The sequence below is a fragment of the Ascaphus truei genome, chromosome 3 (assembly GCF_040206685.1).
Source record: "Ascaphus truei isolate aAscTru1 chromosome 3, aAscTru1.hap1, whole genome shotgun sequence".
Lineage (NCBI taxonomy): Eukaryota > Metazoa > Chordata > Amphibia > Anura > Ascaphidae > Ascaphus > Ascaphus truei.
In genome coordinates, this window is record NC_134485.1 from 841,425 (window position 1) to 869,327 (window position 27,903).

The 27,903-nt window shown below is 47.0% G+C and overlaps 2 protein-coding genes across 3 annotated transcripts in view; one reads left to right on the plus strand and one right to left on the minus strand.

Moving 5' to 3' along the window:
- Window positions 1–1,703, minus strand: part of LOC142491228 (arachidonate 12-lipoxygenase, 12R-type-like) — a 274,903-nt gene extending 273,200 nt beyond the window's left edge. The window contains exon 1 of the mRNA XM_075593492.1: window positions 1,491–1,703. The gene's annotated coding sequence lies outside the window, so the exon portion shown is untranslated. The remainder of the gene's footprint in view (window positions 1–1,490) is intronic.
- A 108-nt stretch (window positions 1,704–1,811) lies between these two features.
- Window positions 1,812–27,903, plus strand: part of ALOX15B (arachidonate 15-lipoxygenase type B) — a 125,656-nt gene continuing 99,564 nt past the window's right edge. The window contains exon 1 of one of the 2 annotated variants that reach the window (XM_075593495.1): window positions 1,812–1,955. Coding sequence is in view for 1 of the 2 variants with exons in the window: in XM_075593493.1 (XP_075449608.1) it covers window positions 2,912–3,058 (147 nt within the window). In the remaining variant the exon portion in view is untranslated. Of the gene's footprint in view, window positions 1,956–2,822; window positions 3,059–27,903 lie in introns of those variants that run through there. The other variant, XM_075593493.1, reaches the window with a different exon arrangement.

Consider the following 27,903-nt stretch of genomic DNA (forward strand, 5'->3'; position numbering starts at 1 on the left):
ATATACACATGAGCACTCACATATTTAAGCTAGAGTGTACACTTTAATTAGTGAATATTATTTATTTGTTTATTTATCACTGTTAACACATCATAGGGGAGCGTCTTACCGCTTTTTTGCACTTGTGAAATAATTATGGACAGGAGTGTTATACCGAAGAAAGAAGGCCTGGGTCTGAGTTTACTGGTTGTCCATTTTGTCTGTTCTCCATTTTGTCTGTTCTCCATTTTGTCTGTTCTCCATTTTGTCTGTTCTCCATTTTGTCTGTTCTGATATATGTGTATGTGTGATAAATGTTTTTGGGTAAAGATGCTTTTTCCAAGGCTGTGCTTGTGGCTCCTCGCCCAGAATAATAAAGATACAATTTATCAGTACTTTGATGTCTGTATCAAAGAAGGTATGAGTGGGCAAGGTTTGATCTGAGACTTTTTCAGATACCAGCTGTTTTCTAGAGAAATTAAAACTTAGCCGTGGCAAAAATAAATATATGGGAGGGAAGTATTTTATGCTAACCAAAATTCAAATAAAGCATATGTAGTGTTTTTAGATTGTAACACCTTATTGTGTGTAACACAAACATAAGTAACAAACCAATATTTCCTCAGCATATAAGAAGTTAAGAGAAATAGAGAAAGAGATTTCAGGTTGTGTTTAGAAGTTATTATCTGTGTGTGTGTAAGAATGTGTCTTTGCGAGCGTTGTTCAGATAAGACCATCCATCTGCGTGACTCAACACCCAGAAGTTGCATTCTCCAATTATTAATGAACTAATTGGAGAAAATCTATCTTATTATATTTTGTTATTTCTACTGAGCTGTTTTAACTCGATGTTTAATTGCTGTAGTGAGCTTTATAATGATTGGTTTAGAATTATGAGGAAATCTTGTCTTCTACCTAGCAAATTATGAGAAAAAAAGAAATTAATTTGTGTATAAAAAGCCCGCAAGCGCTGACCAGTATGATCCTTCAGTATACTCAATAAACATTTCCTTGCTGCTTACTGAACCTGCCTGAAGTTTCTTGGCGCCCCTGAGAAGGCTGCGGTCACACTTAACAGAAATGAAAAACAAATATATCAAAAAGTGGCGCTCCAAAATTATATAAACAAATGTGGTAAAAATGTGATACTTAATACAAACATGAATTAATGCTGCTTAACCCAGTGTGGGGTCGTTCTCTCGATCCCGTGGACAGTGAAGAGGTGAAGGTCATCAGGAAGCGCAAAGTCATGTAAAAACAGAAGAAAATTCCCTGATGGTGCAGTACTGTGATTTAAATGTGATTAATATCAAGATGCAGTGTGCTAAATACTCACAAGTGTAGAGTGAGCAACGTTCCCATAAAGGTTTCTTTATGTGTGGCAGCCTGTTGGACCGTCAGACAGGTAAGTGGAATGGTAAGTGCTGGAGACCTTAAGTGAATAATAAAACGGACATAGTGCAGACTGTACAAAATCTCTTTAAAAGTAAGTATATGTGCAATACACTCACATGGTTTAAAAAGGTATTAAGCGTTTTGATCACACAGGTTGGATCTCAGCAATGAATGAGCTGCTCTCTCAGTCCCCCCTCTGCCTCGGCAGGCGTGCGTGTCACCGGTGCGTCTCACCCAAACCGGAAACCGGAAGTGACGTCATCTGCTCTGGGGGACGCCGATCCTGTGGGAGTTTTTCTCATCAGCCTCACTCTACGCGTTTCTCCGTATTGCGGTTTCATCAGGAGTGTCTCCTGAAGAAACCGCAATACGGAGAAACGCGTAGAGTGAGGCTGATGAGAAAAACTCCCACAGGATCGGCGTCCCCCAGAGCAGATGACGTCACTTCCGGTTTCCGGTTTGGGTGAGACGCACCGGTGACACGCACGCCTGCCGAGGCAGAGGGGGGACTGAGAGAGCAGCTCATTCATTGCTGAGATCCAACCTGTGTGATCAAAACGCTTAATACCTTTTTAAACCATGTGAGTGTATTGCACATATACTTACTTTTAAAGAGATTTTGTACAGTCTGCACTATGTCCGTTTTATTATTCACTTAAGGTCTCCAGCACTTACCATTCCACTTACCTGTCTGACGGTCCAACAGGCTGCCACACATAAAGAAACCTTTATGGGAACGTTGCTCACTCTACACTTGTGAGTATTTACTGCACCGACACACTTTATTCGAGCAAATACCCGGTATGTACCTGGCAGATACCTGGAAAAAGCCACTACTAACCTCTGACAAGCCCCGTTGCATTTGCCTTCCCAGCCTGGGTTCATGCCTGGCTGATGGGCGGCTGATCTGTTAAATGATAATGATTAGGATTTAATAGGCTGCAATGCTTCGCGTGTCTACCAGATGGCATAAATTCATGAATTGTAATGCAGTATATATATATATACTGTGCAGTATTGCAGCCAGCGGGAATAAAATGCTTCAATCCCTGCTTGGAAAATAACTCAATGCACTCGGGCAGAAAACAGTCACAAACCTCAATACACCCGGGTATACCCGAATTCGTGGGACTAGCCAAGCTCGAATAAAGTGTGTCGCCAGTGTAGCACACTGCATCTTGATATTAATAACATTTAAATCACAGTACTGCACCATCAGGGAATTTTCTTCTGTTTTTACATGACTTTGCGCTTCCTGATGACCTTCACCTCTACACTTAACAGAAAGAAGCTGAGCCAAATACATATCTAGAAAATTAGTAACAAAAGTTTATAAAAATATTTTATTGTTACTTGGAAAAGGTCATTCAGATGGGGGGGGGGGGAGATTGTAAATACAGTACAGTACAAAGCTATCCTTGTTATACAAAGTATACAAGGCCGTGCGTGTCTCTACAAGGGACACTTTTGCAACATTAGGAGAGGCTTACCGAGCAGGTTCCTTTAGCTGTCAGCATCAATATTTCTTCTTCCTAAAATGTTCACTTATATAGTAAAAGTAGTAACAGGAGATTCTCTCACTGCGGGGACATTTACTTCCATCTCTATCGTCCTTGTGGGGTCTCGTGGAGAAAGCAGTAAGCATCAATTGGACAATCTGGGGAGAGACTTTTATCCTGGGGCGGTAAGTACCTTTCTGTGTAAGGATCGAGCAAATAGAAGATGAGATGGAGTATGTTTATATGTTAAACCGGATCTAAAGCCTGTTATAAGGGATGATGTCTATGAAGGGAATGATGAAAATGTAGAGACCTTGTGGATAGAAATTAGCAGTGGAGGTAAAAGTATTAAGAAAATGTTTGTGGGAATATGCTATAAACCACCAAATATCTGTGAAATTGAGGAAGCTAAAATACTTTTGCAAATGGAGTAGGCATAAAAACTGGGTCATGTTTGCATAATGGGGGATTTTAATTATCCAGACATAGACTGGGGCAATGAGATTAGCGTTACAACAAAAGGGAACATGTTTTTGGGGGTACTTAAAACAATTATATGACCCAAATTATTGAGGAACCAACCAGGAGAGGGGCAGTCCTGGATTTGGTCATCAAACAATGTAGACGTAATAACAAATATTCAAGTCCTGGAACATTTGGGTAACAGTGATCATAACATGGTCCCATTTGAAATAAATGATCAAAAAACAGATTACTTGGGTTCAACAAAGACTTTAAACTTTAGAAAGGCAGATTTTAATAAACTGGGGTCTAATCTACAAGTAATACAATGGGATGAGGTTTTTGCAGGGAAAAATGTAGAAGATAAATGGGCAGTCTTTAAAACATTGTTAGAAAAGCACACTTATCAGTGTATACCCTTGGGTAATAAGTATAAAATAAATAAGTCTAAACCAATGTGGCTAAATAAACAGGTTGGGGAGGAAATGGACAAGAAGAGGCAGGAGTTTACAGAATATTCTTAGGGGCGTATGCTAGTAGTCTCGATGCGTTTGCTGCTGCATCGCAAGGTCTGGCATGTTCCCGCTGAACGGTTTGTCTTTTGAGTTATCACGGTATACAGAAAGAATCTGAACCCTTCTCAAACCTTGAGATAGGAAAATGCCCAAAACATACGGCGTAGCAGCAAACTCATCTGAGATTTGTTCCAAGTTCTCCCGCCTGCGATTTTATCCCAAGCTGTGCTGCACCGCAGGGAGACCACCTCTCCCAGCACAGGGAGACCACCTCTCCCTGCACAGGGAGACCGCCTCTCCCCGCACAGGGAGACCCCCTCTCCCCGCACAGGGAGACCACCTCTCCCCGCACAGGGAGACCACCTCTCCCCGCACAGGGAGACCACCTCTCCCAGCACAGGGAGATCACCTCTCCCCGCACAGCTCCCACAGGCTATCTCCCTGCACAGGAAGACCACCTCTCCCCGCACAGGGAGACCACCTCTCCCCGCACAGCTCCCACAGGCTATCTCCCTGCACAGGGAGATCACCTCTCCCTGCACAGGGACACCACCTCACCCCGCACAGGGAGACCACCTCTCCCCACACAGGGAGACCACCTCTCCCCTCACAGGGAGACCACCTCTCCCCGCACAGGGAGACCACCTCTCCCCTCACAGGGAGACCACCTCTCCCCTCACAGGGAGACCACCTCTCCCCGCACAGGGAGACCACCTCTCCCCGCACAGCTCCCACAGGCTATCTCCCTGCTCAGGGAGACCACCTCTCCCTGCACAGGGAGACCACCTCTCCCCGCACAGGGAGACCACCTCTCCCCACACAGGGAGACCACCTCTCCCCTCACAGGGAGACCACCTCTCCCCGCACAGGGAGACCACCTCTCCCCTCACAGGGAGACCACCTCTCCCCGCACAGGGAGACCACCTCTCCCAGCACAGGGAGACCACCTCTCCCTGCACAGGGAGACCACCTCTCCCCGCACAGGGAGACCACCTCTCCCCACACAGGGAGACCACCTCTCCCCACACAGGGAGACCACCTCTCCCCGCACAGGGAGACCACCTCTCCCCTCACAGGGAGACCACCTCTCCCCGCACAGGGAGACCACCTCTCCCAGCACAGGGAGACCACCTCTCCCTGCACAGGAAGACCACAACTCTCTGCACAGGGAGACCACCTCTCCCAGCACATGGAGACCACCTCTCCCCGCACAGGGAGACCACCTCTCTCTGCACGGGGAGACCACCCCTCCCAGCACAGGGAGACCACCTCTCCCCGCACAGGGAGCCCACCTCTCCCCGCACAGGGAGCCCACCTCTCCCCGCACAGGGAGACCACCTCTCCCCGCACAGGGAGCCCACCTCTCCCCGCACAGCTCTTGCAGGCGATTGCAGTGTTTTTATTAAAATTGTAAAACTAGTGTGTGGGAGTAGGGGGTCTCTGGAGCTGAACCACATTGATTTCAGGTCTGGGGGCCCCCTGCTTTCCGAGATAAAGGTCCCCGTTAAGGGGTGCTTGTATCTCCTGTGCGTTTAATTGTCCCGTTCACGTGAAGCGGGACATTTAAACATTGCATGGGATACCGGTTCCCCATAACAGGGCCTGTAATTCGGGAAGCCGGGGGTCCCTGGACATGAAATTAATGCAGTTCAGCTCCAGAGACCACATGCTCATGCACACTAGTTTTCAACTTAAAATAAAAACAGTTTAATTACCTTAGCAACAAGCCACTAAGGCAATGAAGGGGTTCAATTTGAATAGTCTGTTTATTGCGACAGAGGGGGTGAATGAATGGAGTAGTTGCCTCAGGGTGGTTGTTAGTTCTGCCGGGAAGGTTGCAGTAGTCGTTAACCCCTTCATTAACGCTAAGGTAATGAAGGGTTAACTCATCCCTCAACCCCCGCCAAGGCCTAAACACACACCATGGGCAACCTACCCACCTTCACCCAACCCCGCTACCCACAATAAACCGGGCACTGGTAGTTACCCCTTGATTGCCTTAGCGGGTTATCCATTGAGGTACTGAAGCTGCCTGTAAATGTATTTTTATTGCACAGAATAGAATCCATGGGTCTCCAGAGCTGGTATTAATGTGTATCAGCTTCAATCTGATGCAGGAAAAATGCATTTTATTTTCTAAGTCCTGCTTTCAGATCCCGTCTCACCAATCTAGGGTATTTTTTATTATAGTGTCTTTTTGGTTCAGTTGTTTTTTTTTTTAGGTTGGTCATTAACTGCTGTAGTGGCTTATCATGCCCATATTATATGAACATGATGTACCACTGGGCAAACAATGGGTAGAGGGTGGAGGTAGTTGTCCAGGTGTGGGTGGTTAGGTCGCAGGGGTAGCGGGGGAGGGGGGTTACCCTCTTTATCACTATAGCGGTTGCTAATCGATTAAGGGGTTTACGGCCATTAGATTGTATTTTAATTGTATTGTTGCTGCCATCAGAGAACATGGACGCTTAGGACGGTGATGTATGTATGTATGTATGCATATCTTTATTTATATAGCAACAGGAAAGATGATCCAGGGCTCCACGGATTTTAAGCAAAAGAATTTATTCATAATACATATTTATTTATATAGCACCATTAATGTACGTAGCGCTTCACAGCAGTAATACATGTGACAATCATAAAAATAACAAATAATACAAATAACACATAATGGGAATAGGTGCTTCAGACATAAAAGTAACATTTAGAAACAGAGTCCCTGCTCTGAAGAGCTTACAATCTAATTGGTAGGTAGGAAGAACGTACAGAGACAGTAGGAGGGCGTTCAGGTAAGTGCGTCTGCAGGGGGCCAAGCTTTATGTATGAGGTGTTAATTATCAGCCATGGAGCTACTCATATGCTTCCTTAAGCAGGTGTGTTTTAAGGTGGATCTTAAATGTGGATAGAGAGGGTGCTAGTCGGAAATTAAGGGGAAAGGCGTTCTAGAGGTGCGGGGCAGTCAGTGAGAAGGGTTTAAGGCGGGGGAGGGCTTTAGATACAAAAGGGGTAGAAGATATCCTTGAGCAGAACGCAAGAGTCGGGATGGTGTATAGCAAGAAATTAGGGCTGAGATGTAAGGAGGGGCAGAAGAGTGTAGAGCTTTAAAAGTGAGGAGGAGAATTGAGTGTGAGATGCGGGATTTGATGGGAAGCCAGGAGAGGGATTTTAGCAGGGGAGACGCTGAGACAAATTTCAGAAAGAGTAGAGTGATTCTGGCAGCAGCATTTAGGATAGATTGTAGGGAGACAGGTGAGAGGCAGAAAGGCCGGACAGCAGGAGGTTACAGTAGTCGAGACGAGAGAGAATGAGGGTCTGTGTCAGAGTTTTTGCAGTCGAGCAACAGAGGAAAGGGCGTATCTTTGTAATATTGCGGAGGAAAAAATGACAATTTTTTGCTACCTTTTGAATGTGAGAGGAGAATGAGAGAGAGGAATCGAGTGTGACCTCTAGGCAGCGTGTTGGGCTACTGGGTGTACTTCCAACAGTAATGTGGAAGGAGGTAGTAGGGCCAGGTTTGGGAGGAAGTATGAGGAGCTCTGTTTTAGCCATGTTAAGTTTAAGTCAGCGGAGGGCCATCCAGGATGATATAGCAGAGAGGCATTCAGAAACTTTGGTTTGTACAGCAGGTGTAAGGTCAGGGGTAGAAAAGTAAATTTGTGTGTTATCAACATAGAGGTGATATTTCAACCCAAGAGATGTGATTAGGTCACCTAGAAGGAGTGTGTAAAAAGAAAAGGGAAGTTTTCCCACAGAGAAATTGATAGAGGAGGAGGAGGTGTTTTCAAAAGAGACACTGAAAGTACGATGGGAGATGTAAAAGGAGATCCAGGATAGAGCTTTGTTACGAATGTCAAGAGTATAGAGAATATGAAGGAGAAGAGGGTGGTCCACAGTATCAAATGCTGAAGAAAGGTCAAGTAATTTAAGCAGAGTGTAATGACCTCTGTCTTTGGCAGCATGGAGATCATTAGTTATTTTACTGAGGGCTGTTTCAGTGGAATGAGCAGTGCGGAAGCCAGATTGTAGAGGGTCTAGGAGAGAATTGTTGTTGAGAAAATGGAGCAAGCGAGAGAATACAAGACGTTCAAGGAGCTTAGTGGCAAAAGGCAGGAGGGAGATAGGTCGATCGTTAGAAAGACAGGTGGGGTCAAGCTTGCTGTTTTTGAGTAATGGTATGACTGTTGTATGTTTGAAGGAATAAGGAAAGGTACCAGAGTAGAGGGAGGAGTTAAAAATGTGTGTGAGCATAGGGATTATAGTAGGACCAAGAGGTTTTAGGAGATGGGAGGGAATGGGGTCAAAAGGGCAGGTGGTAGCAGGAGAAGAGATTAGCAGTGACACATTCTCCTCTGTGGCAGCGGAAAAAGAGAAATAAGGCAGGGACCAGGATTGTGAGTGATATCCCCAGAAGCAAGGAGGAGAAGCATGGAGGAGAAGCATGGATAGAAAGAGAACGCGTGAGGGGGATTTGTAGGGTGTTTTTTAGTGCAGGGGGTATAGCTGTGTGCGTAAGAGAGGAGTTCATGTGAGCTGAGAAGTGGCGAAGGAATACTCATCGGCACTACAGTACATTCATTGCTGGGCACAGGAAAAGCTTCCTGCCAGTACCTTTTAAAACATAACTTAAATACAGTTTATCTATATATATATTTATACTTTCTGTATGTGTGGGGGACACCAAACAATATGTATGGGCTTAGTACATCCTTAGCTAGCTGTACTCCAAAAATTAGAGTGCTAGCTTGCTCCTTTATCTGAAATACAATTGGCCCAATTCGCATACATTGCCATTACTGCAGCTATGGACTGCAAAATGGGGACAAGAAAGATGGTGTAGGGGAAACATATCATTGTGATGCACATACATTTAACCCCTTCTATCCCAATGCGGTTTAGGGTTAATTAGCCGGGTATAATGCCTTTATTAATGACCTGATTAACCCTTTCATCACTACACATACATATAAGTTTTATATTTGTTGCACCTACAGAACATATATATATATATATATATATATATATATATATATATATATATACATATATATATAGTTATACGTTACCGTTCCAAGGACTGGTAAACAAGAGACAGCACTCAATGTTGAAAATCAAAGTGTATTAGTGATAGCAAAAATACATCCAGACACCCAATGTTTCGGTCCTACAGAATGGGACCTTCCTCAGGGGTATATATATAAAGCAGAAAATAGCCGTGTTAGTCCAGTTGCGATAGTGCAGAATAAATGCGTACTTCAGTATTAGGTGATACCTTTTTATTGGACTAACAATTATGTCTTAGGACAAGCTTTCGAGAGTTCTCCTCTCTTCTTCAGGTCTCCCAATACTGATATACAAAGGATTCTATGGACTGCATCATTACTGCTGTAATGCTGCCTTTACCATTTATTTTTGCTGTGACTTCACTTCTTCTCAAATTATGCACTTCTTTTTACCAGCCTCAGTATGTCTCAAACTCTATTCATATATCTCCATCTCTCCTTTCTTCACCACTTCTCAGTTCACATGAACTCCTTTCTTACCTGCGTCCTCTGACACCACACAGCTATATCCCCTGCACTAAAAAACACCCCTACAAATCCTCCTCACACATCCTCTTTCTATCCATGCTTCTCCTCCTTGCTTCTGGGGATATCTCTCCCAATCCTGGTCCCTGTCTTATTTCAACTTGCTCTCATCCTCGCCTCCCACATGCAACTTCTACTCCTTCTGGTGTCAACCCCTCCAACCTCATACCCATCCCCTGCCACCCTCCCTCCTCTCTCCCTTTCTCCTGTGCCCTTTGGAATGCTCGCTCCCTCTCTAACAAGTTCCTCTCTGTACATGACTTCTTTCTCTCTCACTCCCTGCTTCTCTTTGCTATAACTGAGACCTGGCTCACTCAGTCTGACTCTGCTCTGGAAGCTGCCCTCTCCTATGGTGGCCTTTCCTTCTCCCACACTCCGCGCCCTGATGGCAGGGGTGGAGGCGTGGGGCTCCTGCTCTCCTCTGTCTGCCGTTACCGAACCCTTCCTATTCCCCCCTCTCTTGCTTTTGCCTCCTTTGAGGCTCACACTGTCCAGATCTTCTCTCCTCTCCCTGTTCATGTGGCGGTCATCTATCGCCCACCTACCTCTACTCATCCCCCTTCTGCCTTTCTCTCTCACTTTGAATCCTGGCTCTCTTTCTTTCTCTCCTCAGACTCCCCTGTTCTTCTCCTTGGGGACTTCAATTGCCACATTGATGACCCCTCTCTCTCTTGGGCTTCCCGCTTTCTTTCTCTTACCTCTTCTTTTGGCCTTCAACAGTGGACTGCAGCCAGCACCCACAAGGATGGCCACTACTTAGACCTGGTTTTCACTAAAAACTTCTCTCTCTCTGATTTCTCCATTTCCCCTTTTCCTCTCTCTGACCATCATCTCATCTCATTCTCTTTATCTCGCTTCTCCCCTTCTCCACCTCCATCTACCCCCCGGTTCTGCAGAAACCTGCGCTCTATTCACTTACCTGACTTTGAGTCCACTTTACACTCCTCCCTCTCCTCTCTCAGCTCTGCTACAGACCCTGACAACCTGGTCAGAAAGTACAACTCTGTCTTGTCCTCGTCTCTTGATCTACATGCCCCGCTTTCTCTCTGCCGCCCTCGCCCTTCTAACCCTAGACCCTGGCTAAATTCCCACACGCGCATGCTGCGTTCCTCCACTCGTTCCTCTGAACGCCTCTGGAGGAAGTCTCACACTCTCGCAGACTTCCTTCACTACAAATTTATGCTATCCTGTTTCAACTCTGCCCTCTCGCAAGCTAAACAAGCCTACTTTTCTGCACTAATCAACATGCACAAGTCTAACCCACGCCGACTGTTCTCTGTCTTTGATACTCTACTCAAACCACCCTCAGCTGCCTCTCCTTCCTCCATCTCCGCTCAGGACTTTGCTGACTATTTTAAAGAAAAGGTGGAATCCATACGGCAGAACATCCCCTCTGTTTCTTCCCCCCAACCTACACCTCTTCCTAACTCTCCTCCTGCCTTCCTTGAGTCTTTTTCCACTGTCTCAGAGGAGGATGTGTCGCTGTTGATCTCCTCTTCTCCCTCTACCACTTGCCCTCTTGACCCCATTCCCTCCCATCTCCTAAAACCTCTAGCTCCAACTATAATCCCTACGCTTACACACATTTTTAACTCCTCCCTCTGCTCTGGAACCTTTCCATCCTCCTTCAAACATGCAACAGTCATACCATTACTCAAAAACAGCAAGCTTGACCCTACCTGTCTTTCTAACTATCGACCTGTCTCCCTCCTGCCTTTTGCCTCTAAACTACTTGAACGTCTGGTATTCTCTCGCTTGCTCCATTTTCTCAACACCTATTCTCTCCTAGACCCTCTACAATCTGGCTTCCGCACTGCTCACTCCACCGAAACAGCCCTCACTAAAATAACTGACGACCTCCATGCTGCCAAAGACAGAGGTCATTACACTCTGCTCATATTACTCGACCTCTCTGCAGCATTTGACACAGTGGACCACCCTCTTCTCCTCCACATTCTCCATACTCTTGGTATTCGGAACAAAGCTCTATCCTGGATCTCATCCTACCTCTCCCATCGTACTTTTAGTGTCTCTTCTGCTAACACCTCCTCCTCCTCTATTGATCTCTCTGTGGGGGTACCCCAGGGCTCTGTCCTGGGACCTCTTCTCTTTTCTCTGTACACACTCTCTCTAGGTGACCTAATAACATATTTTGGGTTTAATTATCACCTCTATGCCGACGACACACAAATATACTTTTCAACACCTGACCTTACACCTGCTGTACAAACCAAAGTTTCTGAATGTCTCTCTGCTATATCATCCTGGATGGCCCTCCGACGCCTTAAACTCAACATGGCTAAAACAGAGCTCCTCATACTTCCTCCCAAACCTGGCCCTACTACCTCCTTCCACATTACTGTTGGTACTACAATCATTCACCCAGTAGCCCAAGCACGCTGCCTAGGGGTCACATTCGACTCCTCTCTCACATTCGCCCCTCACATTCAAAACATTTCTAAAACTTGTCGCTTTTTCCTCCGCAATATAACTAAGATACGCCCTTTCCTCTGTTGTTCGACTGCTAAAACTCTGACTCAAGCCCTCATTCTCTCCCGTCTTGATTACTGTAACCTCCTGCTGTCCGGCCTTCCTGCCTCTCACCTGTTTCCCCTACAATCTATCCTAAATGCTGCTGCCAGAATCACTGTACTCTTTCCTAGATCTGTCTCAGCATCTCCCCTCCTGAAATCCCTCTCCTGGCTTCCGATCAAATCCCGCATCTCACACTCCATTCTTCTCCTCACTTTTAAAGCTCTACATTATTCTGCCCCTCCTACATCTCATCCCTAATTTCTCGTTATGCACCATCCAGACTCTTGCGTTCTTCTCAAGGATGTCTTCTTTCTACCCCCTTTGTATCTAAAGCCCTCTCCCGCCTTAAACCTTTTTCACTGACTGCCCCACACCTCTGGAATGCCCTTCCCCTCAGTACCCGACTAGCACCCTCTCTATCCACCTTTAAGACCCACCTTAAGACACACTTGCTTAAAGAAGCATATGAATAGCACTGTGGATATTCTAAACACGATACATAATGCTTGGCCCCCTGCAGACGCACTTACCAGAACTCCCTCCTACTGTCTCTGTACGTTCTCCCTACCTACCAATTAGACTGTAAGCTCCTCGGGGCAGGGACTCCTCTTCCGAAATGTTACTTTTATGTCTAAAGCACTTATTCCCATGATCTGTTATTTATATTATCTGTTATTTATTTGATTACCACATGTATTACTACTGTGAAGCGCTATGTACACTAATGGCGCTATATAAATAAAGACATACAATACAATACAATACAATACAATACAATATGGCTAAAACAGTGTAGAGAAACAAACAAAAAAAACCAACAGATATGTACTGTAGATAAGGTAGGGTGTTAAAAGTGTTTGAAGCCAGGGGACGGTGACAAGGGAAGGTGGGGAGGGGGAGGAATGCTGGGGGGGGAGAGAAAGTGTTGATAAGAATGGAGGCAAGCAGGATAATTACAAACAATTTTTATAGGGTGTGAGAAAACCCATGTCCGCATTAAGTCCTTTGGTTTTGGTGTCAAAGAGTCTTATCATTCTGAGTTCAAATGTTTTCCGTTCTTGGGTGCGTTTAAACATTCCATTGAGGATTTTGATTTTTAAATCATTTATGGAATGATCTGGTTGTGAGAAGTGATGTCCCACAGGTGAGCAGTAGCTTCCTTCTTCGTGATGGAGTATAGAGTGTCTGTGCATATTCATTCTTCCTTGTAGTTTTTGGCTGGTTTCCCCAATGTAGCAACCTTGGTCACATTTGTTGCACTGAATCATATACACTATATTCCTGGATGTGCAGCTGTATGATCCTTTAACATTGAGTGTTCTATGGTTGTGACTGGCTGTGGGATCTTGGCATATATGTTTGCAGAGTTTGCAACGTTTGTTGTTGCACGGTTTTGTGCCATTATCCATGTCTTTAAAATCGTTGTGAAGTTTTCTGCTGACTCATTTCTGTTTGAGGTTTGGTAGTGGCCGGAATGCAAGAATGGGAGGTTTGGGAAAGATTTCTTTTAATGTCGCATCCTCTGCCAGCATGGGTTGCAGATCTTTGATTATTTTTCGTATTCCCTCTAGGGTAGGGTTCTATGTGGTCACTAGTGGTATGCGTGTGGTAGGTTCTTTCTGTCTGTATTGTAGCAGGTGTTCTCGTGGGGCTTTTAGTGCAGATGTAATAGTTTTGGCAATGGTCTTTGGTTTGTATCCCTTCTGTCTGAACGATTCGGTCAGGGTTGTGAGATGCCTGCTTCTGTCTTCAGTGTCTGAGCATATGCAGTGGTATCTTATAGCCTGGGTGTGTATGATACCTTGTTTTGTATGAGTGGGATGGAAGCTGGAGTTGTGGAGGTAACTGCATCTGTCAGTAGGTTTCTTGTATACAGATGTGTGTTGTTTGCCATCTTTCAGTGTTACTGTTGTATCTAGAAACTTTACTAGGTTTGCCGAATAATCCATTTTGAGTTCAATTGATGGATGGAATGAGTTCAGGGACTCGTGGAATTGTTTTAGGTTTTCTTCACCCTCTGTCCATATTATAAACAGGTCATCAATGTATCTGTAGTATTTGTAGGGTTTGTGTGGGCATGTAGTTAGGAATCTTTGTTCAAGATTTGCCATGAACAGATTGGCATATTGCGGTGCCATCTTGGTACCCATTGCAGTCCCCATTAGTTGTAGGTACATTTCCTTGTTGAAGCTGAAGTAGTTGTGTGTGAGGAAGTATTCTATCAGTTTGGTAGTTACATCAGCGCTGTATTTCTGATCCACGGGAGATGTTGTAAGGAAATGCAGGCATGCCTCAATACCATCCTTGTGGGGGATATTGCTGTACATCCATGGTAACTAGCAGTGTGTTGGATGGTAGTTGGTTGATGTTGTTAAGATTATTGAGAAAATCTGTGGTATCTTGTATGAAGCTGTTGGTGCTTCTGACTAAAGGTTTGAGGATATTCTCCACTAAGCCTGATATTTGTTCCGTGAGTGTATCTATACCTGTTATAATAGTTCTGCCGGGGTTTCCTGGTTTGTGGATTTTGGGAAGCATGTAGAAGATCCCAACTCCTTGGTTGTCGGGTATTAGTTGCTTCAATAATGGTTGCAGGTGGTTAGGGAATGTTTGAATGAGATTCATGAGTTGCTTTGTATATTCCTGGGTTGGATCATGCGTGAGTTTCTTGTAGTAGGTGTTGTCTGTGAGTTGTCTATTGCCTTCTTCTGTGTATTTATTTGTGTTGATAAGCACCACTGCGCCTCCTTTATCTGCTGGTTTGATGGTGATGTTGTGGTTGTTTTGCAGTTCCTTGATTGCAGATCTCTCCATGGGGGATAGGTTGTACATAGTTTTTTTCTGCTGTGTTGATGCTAGTGAGGAAACTTGTGATCTTAAGCTCTGTATGTAGCCGTCAAGTATGATGTTGCATCCTGTTGGTGGTGTGAAGTACGTGTTCTTCTTCTTGCTGTTGTTCTCCGTCTTCATGGGGGTGCTCTCTTTTTTGTGGAAGTATTCTTTCAGTCGTAGTCTCCTGAAGAATTCGTCTAGGTCTGAGAATAATTGGATTTGATCCAGTTTGGTGGTGGGACAGAATATTAGTCCCTTGGAGAGAACAGAGATCTCAGGTTTAGAGAGTTTATAATCAGACAGGTTTATAACTCCCTGGCAGGCTGTGTGCTCTTCTGGGTTGAGCTGGTGTATCTGTCTTGAAAAGTCAGTTGGGATTTCTAGTTCTACGTAGTTGTCCTGCTTTTTGTTGGTTTAAAATCCCTTATGTTGTGTCCATGGTCTGCAGTCATAATGAGAGAGGAGTTGTAGTTTCTTCTGCTTCTTCTTGATTAAGTTCTGCTGCAGTCTCTTGTGCAGAGTTTGCATATCTTTTTCAAGTTTGTAGGTATTTGCACTGCTTTGCAATTGCAGGGTTTGGAGTATTGTGCATTTTTGCCGTTCTAATTCCTTTTTTTTTCCATATAGTTGATGGATCAGTTTGTTTCTCAGTTTCTCACTGAGGCGTTTGCATTGTTCTTCAGCGAAATGGGAATTGTGTGTGGTTGCAAGTGGGTTTTTGATCTTCAGCCCATTTGGTATCCAGTTCCTTCTCTTGCATTCTGATAGGAAGTAGATGTCGCTGTTTAGTTGTGATTCCTTTGTAATCAGATTGGTCAGTGTCTTTTTCATACGGCTACATGGGGTATCTTCCATCATGAATAAAGCAGAAAATAGCCGTGTTAGTCCAGTTGCGATAGTGCAGAATAATTGAGTTCTTCAGTATTAGGTGATACCTTTTTTATTGGACTAACAGTTATGTCATAGGACAAGCTTTCGAGAGTTCTCCTCTCTTCTTCAGGTCAAGCAATACTGATATACAAAGGATTCAATGGCTAAAGCAGTGTAGAGAAACAAACAAAAAAAAAAACCCAGATATGTACTGTAGATAAGGTAGGGTGTTAAAAGTGTTTGAAGCCAGGGGACGGTGACAAGGGAAGTGGGGAGGGGGACGGATGCTGGGGGGGGGGGGGGAAGTGTTGATAAGAATGGAGGCAAGCAGGATAATTACAAACAATTTTTATAGGGTGTGAGAAAACCCATGTCCGCATTAAGTCCTTTGGTTTTGGTGTCAAAGAGTCTTATTATTCTGAGTTCAAATGTTTTCCGTTCTTGGGTGTGTTTAAACATTCCATTGAGGATTTTGATTTTTAAATCATTTATGGAATGATCTGGTTGTCAGAAGGGATGTCCCACAGGTGAGCAGTATCTTCCTTCTTCGTGATGGAGTATGGTGTGTCTGTGCATATTCATTCTTCCTTGTAGTTTTGGCTGGTTTCCCCAATGTAGCAACCTTGGTCACATTTGTTGCACTGAATCATATACACTATATTCCTGGATGTGCAGCTGTATGATCCTTTAACATTGAATGTTCTATGGTTGTGACTGGCTGTGGGATCTTGGCATATATGTTTACAGAGTTTGTTTCTCTACACTGTTTTAGCCATAGAATCCTTTGTATATCAGTATTGGGAGACCTGAAGAAGAGAGGAGAACTCTCGAAAGCTTGTCCTATGACATAAATGTTAGTCCAATAAAAAAGGCATCACCTAATACTGAAGAACTCATTATATATATATATATATATATATATATATATATATATATATATATATATATATATATATATATATATATATATATATATATACAGTATATATAACAAAGTGACAAAAACCCTCCACAGGAAAGCAAATATGCAAATACAACTGTATGCTCATCTGCGTGTCTTAGGCAGGTCTACAACCCCGCCTTTCCCCATTATCACCCAGCATACAGCACTTCCACTGCAGCAAGGGATTCTGGGAAATGACATGCAAATGAGCACACAGTGTCACTTTTTGCCTCAAAAACCATTTTTAACATGGTTCCCTAAAGGCTTAAGCTTGCTGCATGGTCACAGCTTTGAGCACAGCCAGGGTTAAGGTGCATACCCAGAAAACCACCCACAGACAGCTGTTTCGACCTTACTGCAGATAAGCATACAGTTGTATTTGCATACTTATATATACATATACATATACTGTATGCCAATGGTGTTTTGAATTCAAAGGCAGGAACCCCTTCAATAAATCCATTAACATGCCCTTATGTTATGGATGAATGAGCTGAGGGATTTTTCATCTCCGTACTTCAAAGGGCATACTGCTAAGTTGGTGCCCCAGTGTCTGGAGAAGTCCGGGGTTGAATATATGCTTCTGTCTATGCCATGGTACCCCCCCTCTCCCCCCCCTCTCCCCCCCCCACAATGCTCCAACGACACGCGATACCTGGTCTATGTATACCCAGGCAAGGGTGCCCACTCAGGACTAAGAGATCCCAGTATGCAGTTGTGTTCCCAGACATGCGGATCAGTTGAATTATGCTTTAGGAGCACTGTTTAGACATTGTACATGCATGTGACCCTGTCTTCTGCCATGGTTTCCCCCTCCCTCCCCCCTCCCCACCTCCCCCAGTATACTCCTAACCCCCTCACCCCCCTCCCCCACAGTGAGTCAAGTGAAAAGGTTTAACCGATCGATGCATATCCACGTGTAGCCCTTTTTCTGAACACCTACCTAAGGGTCTACTGGTCGCTGTCTACCACCTGTGGCTCCAGGAGAGCCGAGCCTCCGCTTGCTGGGAGCCTGGGGTAATACACACTTATATCCTAGCGCAGCGCCTCCACTTACCCAGGATCCCCCATTCGAAAGATTTGCCCTGGGCAAGAACCATACCATATGTTGTGCAACAACCAAACTTTACTGTCTCTGTCTCTGATACCTCCCAGACAACACAACATACATGAGCATATATATATAGCAGTATATTTTAACACGAACAACCTTACATGCATATTAGGCCTATCAGTTCTAAAGTGGCTCGGCCACACCTCAAAGGGGATAATGTCCTGTACATTGGTGGCTCCGCCACGCTCTCATAGAGTATGTCCTTAGAAAAGTTTGGTGAGAATGTTAGCTATTCGCTAGCCACTTGCTAGTGTCTGTTCATTTAATACTAAGGCGGGATCAGCGCCTGATGACCGCTTGTCGGTGCACTTGCAGCATACACAATACCTCCCGTGTCACAGCGGTGACTACAACTCCTCTCAAAGGGTCTGCTGCAGCTGTCCCAGACCTTCCGCCGTCGCGGTTCGCCGTCTGCACCCCAACGGCAGTATCCGTCCACATTCAGTGCTTGAATCAGTCTATCGTGACAATGCTCTTTACTAGGGCGGCCCTACAATACCGCAACCTACAGTGACTGGGAATACTCCTAGGGACCTGGGGAATATCTCTGGCCTAGGCAGGCGGGTCACGGACCCCCTGCTCTCACACTCCTTGTTCCGCCAAAGCCCCAACTCCTTCTGATAGCGTGGTGCTTTCCCCCACGCTTCCCGTTCTCCTCCCCTCACAACCCAGCCCGTTTATCGGCTCCTCGCTCCCAGCTGACTCCTTCAAGGGTCGCGGGGGTAAAGTTCAGTTCATAGTCCCTTTCCATTGGTCGCTGTTCGCGCGCTTCCTGAGCGCATGCGCGACCTTTCCTCGGCACCAGTGACCTCGCAACATTGCGCAACAATATGGTGGCGCCCTGCATCAGCTTGCCGCGCGGAACCTGCCATACAGTGAATACATGCACGGAGTTTAAAACATCCTTACATTCTCCCCTCCCCAGAATCCAACGTCCCCGCTTGGCTATACTACATAACATTTATACAAAAAAGATCACGGTATATCCCCTGCGGCCTTAGATTAGATTACACATCTCATTGAACATGACCACTACTGAGTGCATTCTATGCCGAGCCCACTGCTGAGCTTCATAATGGGGTGCTCGTAAGCCATCCTCATTGGAGGTTAACTAGTTCTCTGACTTCTGTGAAGTTGTTCTTCAGTCACCTCCTCGGAGGGGCAACTAGTTTCAGCTGGCATTTGTACTTCTGCCCTAGGGGGGTTCATCAGATTCACCAAGTCTCTCTGGGGTACAAAGCATGGGCTCTGTGGGTCTAACGGCTGGCTCATTGGAGTCAGCGTGTCTGACGTTGGACCAAGGGGCTCTTTACCCGTGGCTCCTTCGTGAGATGCCCCCGCGGCCGAAGGGCCCCTTTGAGAGGTTCCCTCCATAGGATTCTCAGAGGTGGCATTTATTACAGTCTCTAGGCCATCCTCTGGGTGTTCATTTTCGCCATTAATAAAGGTGGTGGGTACTTCCGATTCGGTGTCTCCTACTTGAGGTATGGGGAGTAGATGATTCCTGTGCCACACCTTTACCCGGCCTTCGGAGTCCTTAATGCGATATACCGGGAGGCCAGGCATCTGTGATTCCACTTTGTACACCCCTTCTCTCCACCGATCAGCCAGTTTGTGCTTTCCGGGAACGCCTAGATTACGAAGGAGAATGGCATCCCCAGCGCAGTTCTTGGACGTTACTGGGCCTAGGCCAGTTCACCACAGCCTCTATCTTCCCCGGATCGGTGGATACCCCTTCAGCGGACACAATATGGCCCACGTATGTCATGGACGGTCGACAAAACTTGCATTTGTCCAAGGATAATTTGAGGCCCTCCTTCCGATGTCGATCCAGCACCTTCATCAACCGCTCCGCGTGTTCCTCTAGGGTTTTCCCGAACACTATAATATCATCCAAGTACACCAGGCATTCTTGGGGGTTCATATCTCCCAGAGTCCGTTCCATTAGCCTCTGGAAGGTGGCAGGAGCTCCGCAGATCCCTTGTGGCATGCGGGTAAACTGATAGAATCCTAACGGACAGATGAAGGCCGTCTTCTCCTGATCTTCCTGGCCCATTGGCACTTGATAGTACCCGGACCTCAGGTCGAGTACACTGAACCATTTACTCCCCGTCAAGGCGTTCAGGAGATCCTCGATTCGAGGTAGCGTATACTGATCGGGGACCGTGCGGTTGTTTAGGGTTCTATAATCTACACAGAGGCGGACCGTCCCGTTCTTCTTACGGACTACCACGATGGGTGAGGTGTAAGGGCTATGGGATCCTTGCATAATACCAGCTCCCTCCATTTCGGCTAGCAACCTTCTCACCTCCTCCACATCTTGGGGGGGCTAGACGACGGGAGCGCTCTCTGAATGGAGTAGCATCGTTCATTCGAATGTTGTGATGGGCACTGAGACTGCACCCCACATCCATATCACTCGTGGAGAAGACTTTTTGTCTTTCCTGTAGCTGTGCCCGCAGCCTCTCCTTCCATTCTTCGGGTATCGGGGAATCTCCGAAATCAAAATCCAACGGGGGGTCGCTATGGGGGGTAGTGTCTGCTGGCTGTCCTCTCAGGGCCCTCTCCTCGGGGGTGACGGGGTAGATTCTACCCAGCAGCTGTCGCCGATCAATATTCATGGGATACGGGGAGATATTCTGCACATACACCCATGTTCGATCCAGAATTTTTCCAGGCCATTTCTTCACAGAGGCCAGCACTTCATAGCCTAGTCGCTGTTCATCTTGGGCCATACTCTCCAAAGAGAAGAACTGGTCCTCCGGACGTCGGTCCGGGTATTGGCAGGCCGCGATCATCATCCGACCCTCTCCGAGGGGAATGTGGGTCAGTCCCCATTCTTGACTGTATAGCGTCCCATGCTCCTCTTCAGTCGCGATTCTACTGCAAACCTCTTGTAGTACTGGACACGTAGCGAGGGCTAGCAGTGGAGCCTCGCCCACTTCTTGCAAGTACATGCGGAACACTGCGCGCACAATGTCGGTGTTAGTCCCCAAAATTATCGGAGCACTGGGGTGATCTTGAGGTTCGGGGCACACTAGTGCTTCCACTTCCATGGGATGATGTTTGCCAGTGTTCAGTTGTGGGATGTCTAACTGCACCTTTACGACTCCGTCGATGGGGTAGTCTTCATGGCTCAACCCCCTTAACCGTAAGGCGTCAGCAGATAGCAATGGCAACCGGTGTAAATGTTGATCATAAAAGGACCTGTACACGATTGTCACTTGGGATCCCGTGTCCAGCAAGGCCGACGCGTAGATACCTTCAATAACTACTCGAACAATGGCGGCGGGTCCAATTCGATTGTTTGTGGAAGATTGGGTGCCGGCGCCGCCATCCTGGGGGGTGCATGGCATTGACTGAGCCTGCCGGGGCGCTGTTTTCCGTAGGGAGGGGCAACGAGCCCGCAGGTGTCCCATCTTCCCACACTCATAGCACTGCATCTGGCTGAGGTATGTTTCGCTTCGCCCCGGCGGTGAGCCCCGTCCCGACATAGGGTGGGGTCGTGCCGGCATCAGGGCTTCTGCGTCCTCTGGGTCAGGGTCCCCATGCTCGGACACCTCGGCTTTTGGCTCTGACTTCTTGGCATCCTTGCTCCCTAGTGATGCCTTCTTTCCTGGAGTTAGTTCGCGCCCTAACAGCACGGTCTCGTGCGCTTGAACACGGTCCATTAGGTCATGGAACGTCAGGGCTTGCCCGGGCGTTAGGCAGCCGCTGACACGTACGGACACTGGATGCAGGGGCAGGAGCCCCCTCAACAGCTGGGTAGTGCGCAATCCATCCGCCTCCACCTTTGGTACTACACCCTTCCTCACCATAGCCCACAGATCTATATGTAGACGTCTGAGGAAGTCGGACACCATTTCTCCTTCTTTCTGAGCCAGCGCGTGGAATTTTGCCATTAGCGCATAGGTATCCACCGGGGTTCCATAGGCATTGGTCAGGCAATATATGAGGTCCGCCGTGTCAGCATCCGGGTGGTCGTCCCGGTAGTAATGCACCATGTGGGATGCTGGGGGTCGCAGGCACTCAACTATGCGCTGCCTCCGGGCCGCGTCCGTGCAGGTCCACTCGGGCAGCACCTGCTCCGTATGATCCAGCCATTCTTCGATCCCTACTTCTCCTTGAGGTGTGGGTTTATCGCCCGAGAACGCCTTCAACTTCCGGTATTGAAGAGACTGGGTGGAATTGTGAATGGCTGCGGCAACCGCTGGAATAGGGGCATCGTCCGGTAGACTACCGCCAACTGAGGGGTAGGTATCTAGTCTTGACATACTGTGTCGATCTAACACAGGCCTCAGAACGGGGGGGGTGGACGGAGAACCCAGGCTCAGTGCTGCCGGCCACCGCGGGTTCAGACTACTGTCAGGGGTGCGGTCAGGGCCTCTTGCCACGGCCCCTAGAGCGGGGACGTGTTCTCGCTGTGGGGTGGAAGTGGCTAGCGGTTCAGTGAAATCTACTTGAACTATGGGACAGTGTACGCCAGGAGCCTCCGGTAGCAATAGTATTTGGGGTAGTGCTTCGGGACATATATCCCGTTCGGTGACGTATAAGACCCGGCGCCACGTCCGGTCCCGATCGTAAAAATAGTCTTTGGCTTGGGCAGTGTCCAGTAGTGGGAGTTTTCTGACCAGCTCGGTCACTGTGCCTAAGGATATAGTGGCGGGGACATGCCCCAGGGCGAAGACACGGTTCAGCGGGACTCCATGCCGTTGGGCCCGCCGGCGCACCTCGAGCGGGGAGGGCACAGACATGATGTAAAGCTAGTTGTTGATTGATTTTTTTTTTTTTTTTTAAATGATTGGGGCACCCCAGGTCTGATATCTCAGCAGCGCCTCCAAATGTAGCCCTTTTTCTGAACACCTACCTAAGGGTCTACTTGTCGCTGTCTACCACCTGTGGCTCCAGGAGAGCCGAGCCTCCGCTTGCTGGGAGCCTGGGGTAATACACACTTATATCCTAGCGCAGCGCCTCCACTTACCCAGGATCCCCCATTTGAAAGATTTGCCCTGGGCAAGAACCATACCATATCTTGTGCAACAACCAAACTTTACTGTCTCTGTCTCTGATACCTCCCAGACAACACAACATACATGAGCATATATATATAGCAGTATATTTTAACACGAACAACCTTACATGCATATTAGGCCTATCAGTTTTAAAGTGGCTCGGCCACACCTCAAAGGGCATAATGTCCTGTACATTGGTGGCTCCGCCACGCTCTCATAGAGTATGTCCTTAGAAAAGTTTGGTGAGAATGTTAGCTATTCGCTAGCCACTTGCTAGTGTCTGTTCATTTAATACTAAGGCGGGATCAGCGCCTGATGACCGCTTGTCGGTGCACTTGCAGCATACACAATACCTCCCGTGTCACAGCGGTGACTACAACTCCTCTCAAAGGGTCTGCTGCAGCTGTCCCAGACCTTCCGCCGTCGCGGTTCGCCGTCTGCACCCCAACGGCAGTATCCGTCCACCTCAGTGCTTGAATCAGTCTATCGTGACAATGCTCTTTACTAGGGCGGCCCTACAATACCGCAACCTACAGTGACTGGGAATACTCCTAGGGACCTGGGGAATATCTCTGGCCTAGGCAGGCGGGTCACGGACCCCCTGCTCTCACACTCCTTGTTCCGCCAAAGCCCCAACTCCTTCTGATAGCGTGGTGCTTTCCCCCACGCTTTCCGTTCTCCTCCCCTCACAACCCAGCCCGTTTATCGGCTCCTCGCTCCCAGCTGACTCCTTCAAGGGTCGCGGGGGTAAAGTTCAGTTCATAGTCCCTTTCCATTGGTCGCTGTTCGCGCGCTTCCTGAGCGCATGCGCGACCTTTCCTCGGCACCAGTGACCTCGCAACATTGCGCAACAATATGGTGGCGCCCTGCATCAGCTTGCCGCACGGAACCTGCCATACAGTGAATACATGCACGGAGTTTAACACATCCTTACACACGCAATGTCGCCCGCGCAGGGCTATGAGCACCCAAAATACATATGTATCACTAGACCAGGTGATCAGTTGAAATATGCTATAGGAGTGCTGTTTGGACTTTGTATATGCTTCTGTCTATGCCTTCTGCCATGGTATCCCCCCTCCTCCCCTCCCCCCTCCTCCCCCCCCTCCTCTCCCCCCCCCCACAATGCTCCAAGGACACGCGATACCTGGTCTATGTATACCCAGGCAAGGGTGCCCATTCAGGACTAAGAGATCCCAGTATGCAGTTGTGTTCCCAGAAATGCGGATCAATTGAATTATGCTTTAGGAGCACTGTTTAGACATTGTACATGCATGTGACCCTGTCTTCTGCCACGGATCCCCCGACCAGAGCCGAACCCAGCATAAAGGGCATCCCAATCGCAGACAGGGAGTATAAAATCTCCCTCTTTGCTGATGACGTCATTCTGACCCTAGCCGACCCGCACACCTCCCTTCCCAATCTCCAGAAACTGTTGGACCAATTTAGTCTAGTGTCCGACTATAAAATAAATATGGACAAGTCCGAGGCGCTCAACATTTCCCTCCCAGACCCTACATGGAAACTCCTACAATCCAACTTCAAATATAAGTGGAACAACTCTCCCACATTAAATACCTAGGTATTAAAATAGCAAGCTCATACAGCTCGCTATATCAAGTTAATTACCCCTCCTCTTCCGCCAGATCAAAAGAGACCTGGAGACAAGATCTCTTGGTTTGGAAGAAATGTGTCCACTAAAATGAACGTCCTCCCCCGATTACTTTACTATTTCCAAACCCTCCCAGTCCCTGTCCCGCTGGTAGAACTTAGGAGCATGCAGGCTCACATCCTCCATTTTATATGGAGGCAGCGCAGACCAAGGGTACCGAGATCGGTGCTGCTGGCTTCAAGGACGAGAGGGGGCTTGGGGGCCCCGGATATTACCAGACGGCCCAGCTGAGGCAGGCGGTGGTCTGGAATAATCCCCCGACCTCCAACTGCTGGTTGGAGATAGAAACCCACCACGTGGCCCCCACCCCCCTCCCGGCCTTACTATGGTCTCAGGACCACAAAGAAAGGAGGCCCCTGAGATTTGAGCTTGGGGCGATGAGGTGCACGTGGTCTACTTGGATTAAAACTAAAGGGAAACATGGCCTGGCTTCATCCCCCTCACAACTCACCCCCATCTTCGTGAACCCGGACTTCCTACCCGGGTGCTCCCGTACCCAATTTGGTCAATTCCAGGGCCTAAATATCAGAGTGGTTGCGGATCTCCTGGAAAGCGATGAGGTTCTGTCCTTCCAAGAACTTAAAAATAAGTTCTCTTCCCCAGACCACCATATCTTCAAATACCTTCAGATGAGGCACTTCCTGAGAGCCCAATCCCCTAACCTTAAATTCCAAGCACGCACTAGATTCGAAACCCTCTGTCTCAATGGGGAATACCAGAGAGGTTTAATCTCTGAAATTTATAGAACATTAGAGGCATCCCACTCCCCCCCCTCACACTCATATATGCAAAAATGGAGTGCTGATCTAAACATCCCTATCGACCCGGAGGACTGGGAGGATATCTGGGAAGCAGCCGCCAAAACATCAATTTGCTCAGTAACAAAGGAAAATATAAATAAAATCTTATTCCAATGGTACCTAACCCAGTAGACTGAGCCAGATCTTCCCAGGCACTACAGATGTGTGCTGGAGAGGATGTGGTCAAAGCGGGGACATGCCCCATATTTGGTGGGCATGCCCGGAGATCCAGAGGTTCTGGACCAGGATCCAGAGTCTCTTGACTGAAACCCTAGGACTGGAGGTCCCCCTGGACCCCCTGACGTACGTGCTGGGAAAACCAATTGAAGACCTTTCCGCCCCCCATAGCCAGACTAACTTCGGCAATCCTAACAGCTGCCAGATGCTGCATCGCGGCGGCCTGGAAACAAGTAAAGGCCCCCTCCAGGAGAACAGTAATAAAAAGAATAGATGGGGTCATGAACATGGAGAGACTGACAGCCATGCTGAAGCAGAGAATGCCTCAATTCTATAGAACCTGGGAACCCTGGCAAGGCTCAGGGGCTCCGACACTATTGCAAGCCCTGGTCCAACTCTGATACCCTTGGGCCCGAAGACCGGAGCGCCCTGCCCGCCACAATCCCTTCCCCGTCTCCCCCCCCACCCTCCCCTCTTCTTCCCCATGTCGTCCCCAACTATCCACCCGTCCCTCATCGTCCCCTTTCTTTTCACTACAGAAAGTAGGAAAAAAATGGTTTATTGTGTGTCTCAGAGTACCTCACTGTCATATGCCTGTGTTCCAAAATGATTTGTCAAGCTGTGAATGTCATCTTATTTTCCACATGTACTGTATGTACCTTGCAAGATGCCAATAAAGGAAAAATATAAAAAAAAAAAAAAAAGATGAGATTCCAGGAGGGATATATCTGAGGATATGTTGGAACAGCAGATGGATTTTAGGAGGGATTTGTTTGAGGTAATGTGTGAACAGCAGTGTGATTCCAGGAGAGATTTTTCTGAGGAAATGAGGGAACAGCAAATTGATTCCAGAAGGGATCTGTCTGAGGGAATGTGGGAACAGCAGAGAGATTGTGTGTTAGAGGAAATACAGTAAAGTTGTGGATGGAACTGATCCAGCGATTAATCCGATTGCCAATTCTTGGAGTCAGGAAGGAATTTATTTTTCCCCTTAATGGGGTTTTTTGTTTGCCTTCCTCTGGATCAATAAGTAAGTATAGATATAGGATAAAGTATCTGTTGTCTAAATGTAGCATAGGTTGAACTTTATGGACGTAAGTCTTTTTTCAACCTCATCTACTATGTAACTATGTAACTATGTAACTATGTAACTATGTAACTATGTCTGTGGGAATGTGGGAACAGCAGAGAGATTCAATGAAGGATCTGTTTGAGGGAATGTGTCAACAGAATAGGGATGTTAGGAAGTATCTATCTGAGGGAATGTGTGAACAGCAGAGAGATTGTGTGTTAGAGGAAATACAGTAAAGTTGTGGATGGAACGTATATAAGGCCTGCTTTGCCAAATCCTACCTGTCCAGGTACAGATTACCTTACAGGCTGCCTTTAGGCACCCAGGCCAGGTTTGCACAGGACAGTGGAGGTTCTGTGAGTGAAGCCAGGTTCAGATTACCTGGGCCTTATTAACAGGGTTTAAAAAGGCCAACCTGGATCAGTTCTCCCCTCTCCCAGCTAAGAGGGGGCTATATGCTACAAACAGGCACTTGTCTGCAGCAGGTTTGCGTATGATACTTGTGTTTTATTGTTTGGTAAGAGGGAAGCCACCCAAAGATAGCTAGAAAATTGCTGGGATGTTAATGCTCAGATAGACCAAGGATTTATTTTGGATTCTTTCGTTTATCTTAAATTTTGTCGGATGGAGTGCCAAAGAAAATAAAAGACTTAACCAGCTGTGATTGCCCTATGATTGTGGTTTACGCTAAAAGAAGTGGGTTTTAAGGATCCGAGACCAGAACTCTTCAGCCAAAAGGTTATTTTGTCACAGTGGAGTCAGCAGAAGGATTCCCAGATTGAGCTATCTGAGGGAATGTGGGAACAACAGAGGGATTTTGAGAGGGAACGTCCTTAAGGAGGGTAAGAACAGCAGAGTATTCCGAGAGTGATCGGAGGGATTGTGGGAACAGCAGAGGGATTCCAAAAGGGATCTGTCTGAGGGAATGTAGGAACAGCAGAGGGATTCCAGGAGGGATCTGTCTGGGGGAATGTTGGAACATCAGATAAACTCCAAGAGGGAGCTATCTAATGGAAGGTGGGAACAGCAGAGGGATTTTGGGAAGAATGTATCTTAGGGAGTGTGGTAACAGCAAAGGGATTCCACGAGGGAGCTGCCTTAGGAAACGTGGGAGCAGAAGTGGGATTCCAGGAAGGAGGTCTGGGAGGTAGTGTGGGAACAGCAGAGGGAGTTTGTAGGTACATTTTACACTGGAAGACTTGGGAACTGTCACAGGAGATCAGGTATTTACACCATTTTACCGGGATCATTCATTGAGCAAAACAAGAAAGTAAAACTAATTGTCATTTATTCCATAGAAACAGACATACACACAGTGGATTACAAAATACAAGAGAAAACACAGTTACTGGGGGTCTGGGCTACAAAACTAGACTTTCCTAGCCTCTGTGGGACGTAAAACAAAGTCTTTAGGTTGACCGTAACTTAGTTTTGGTGATAA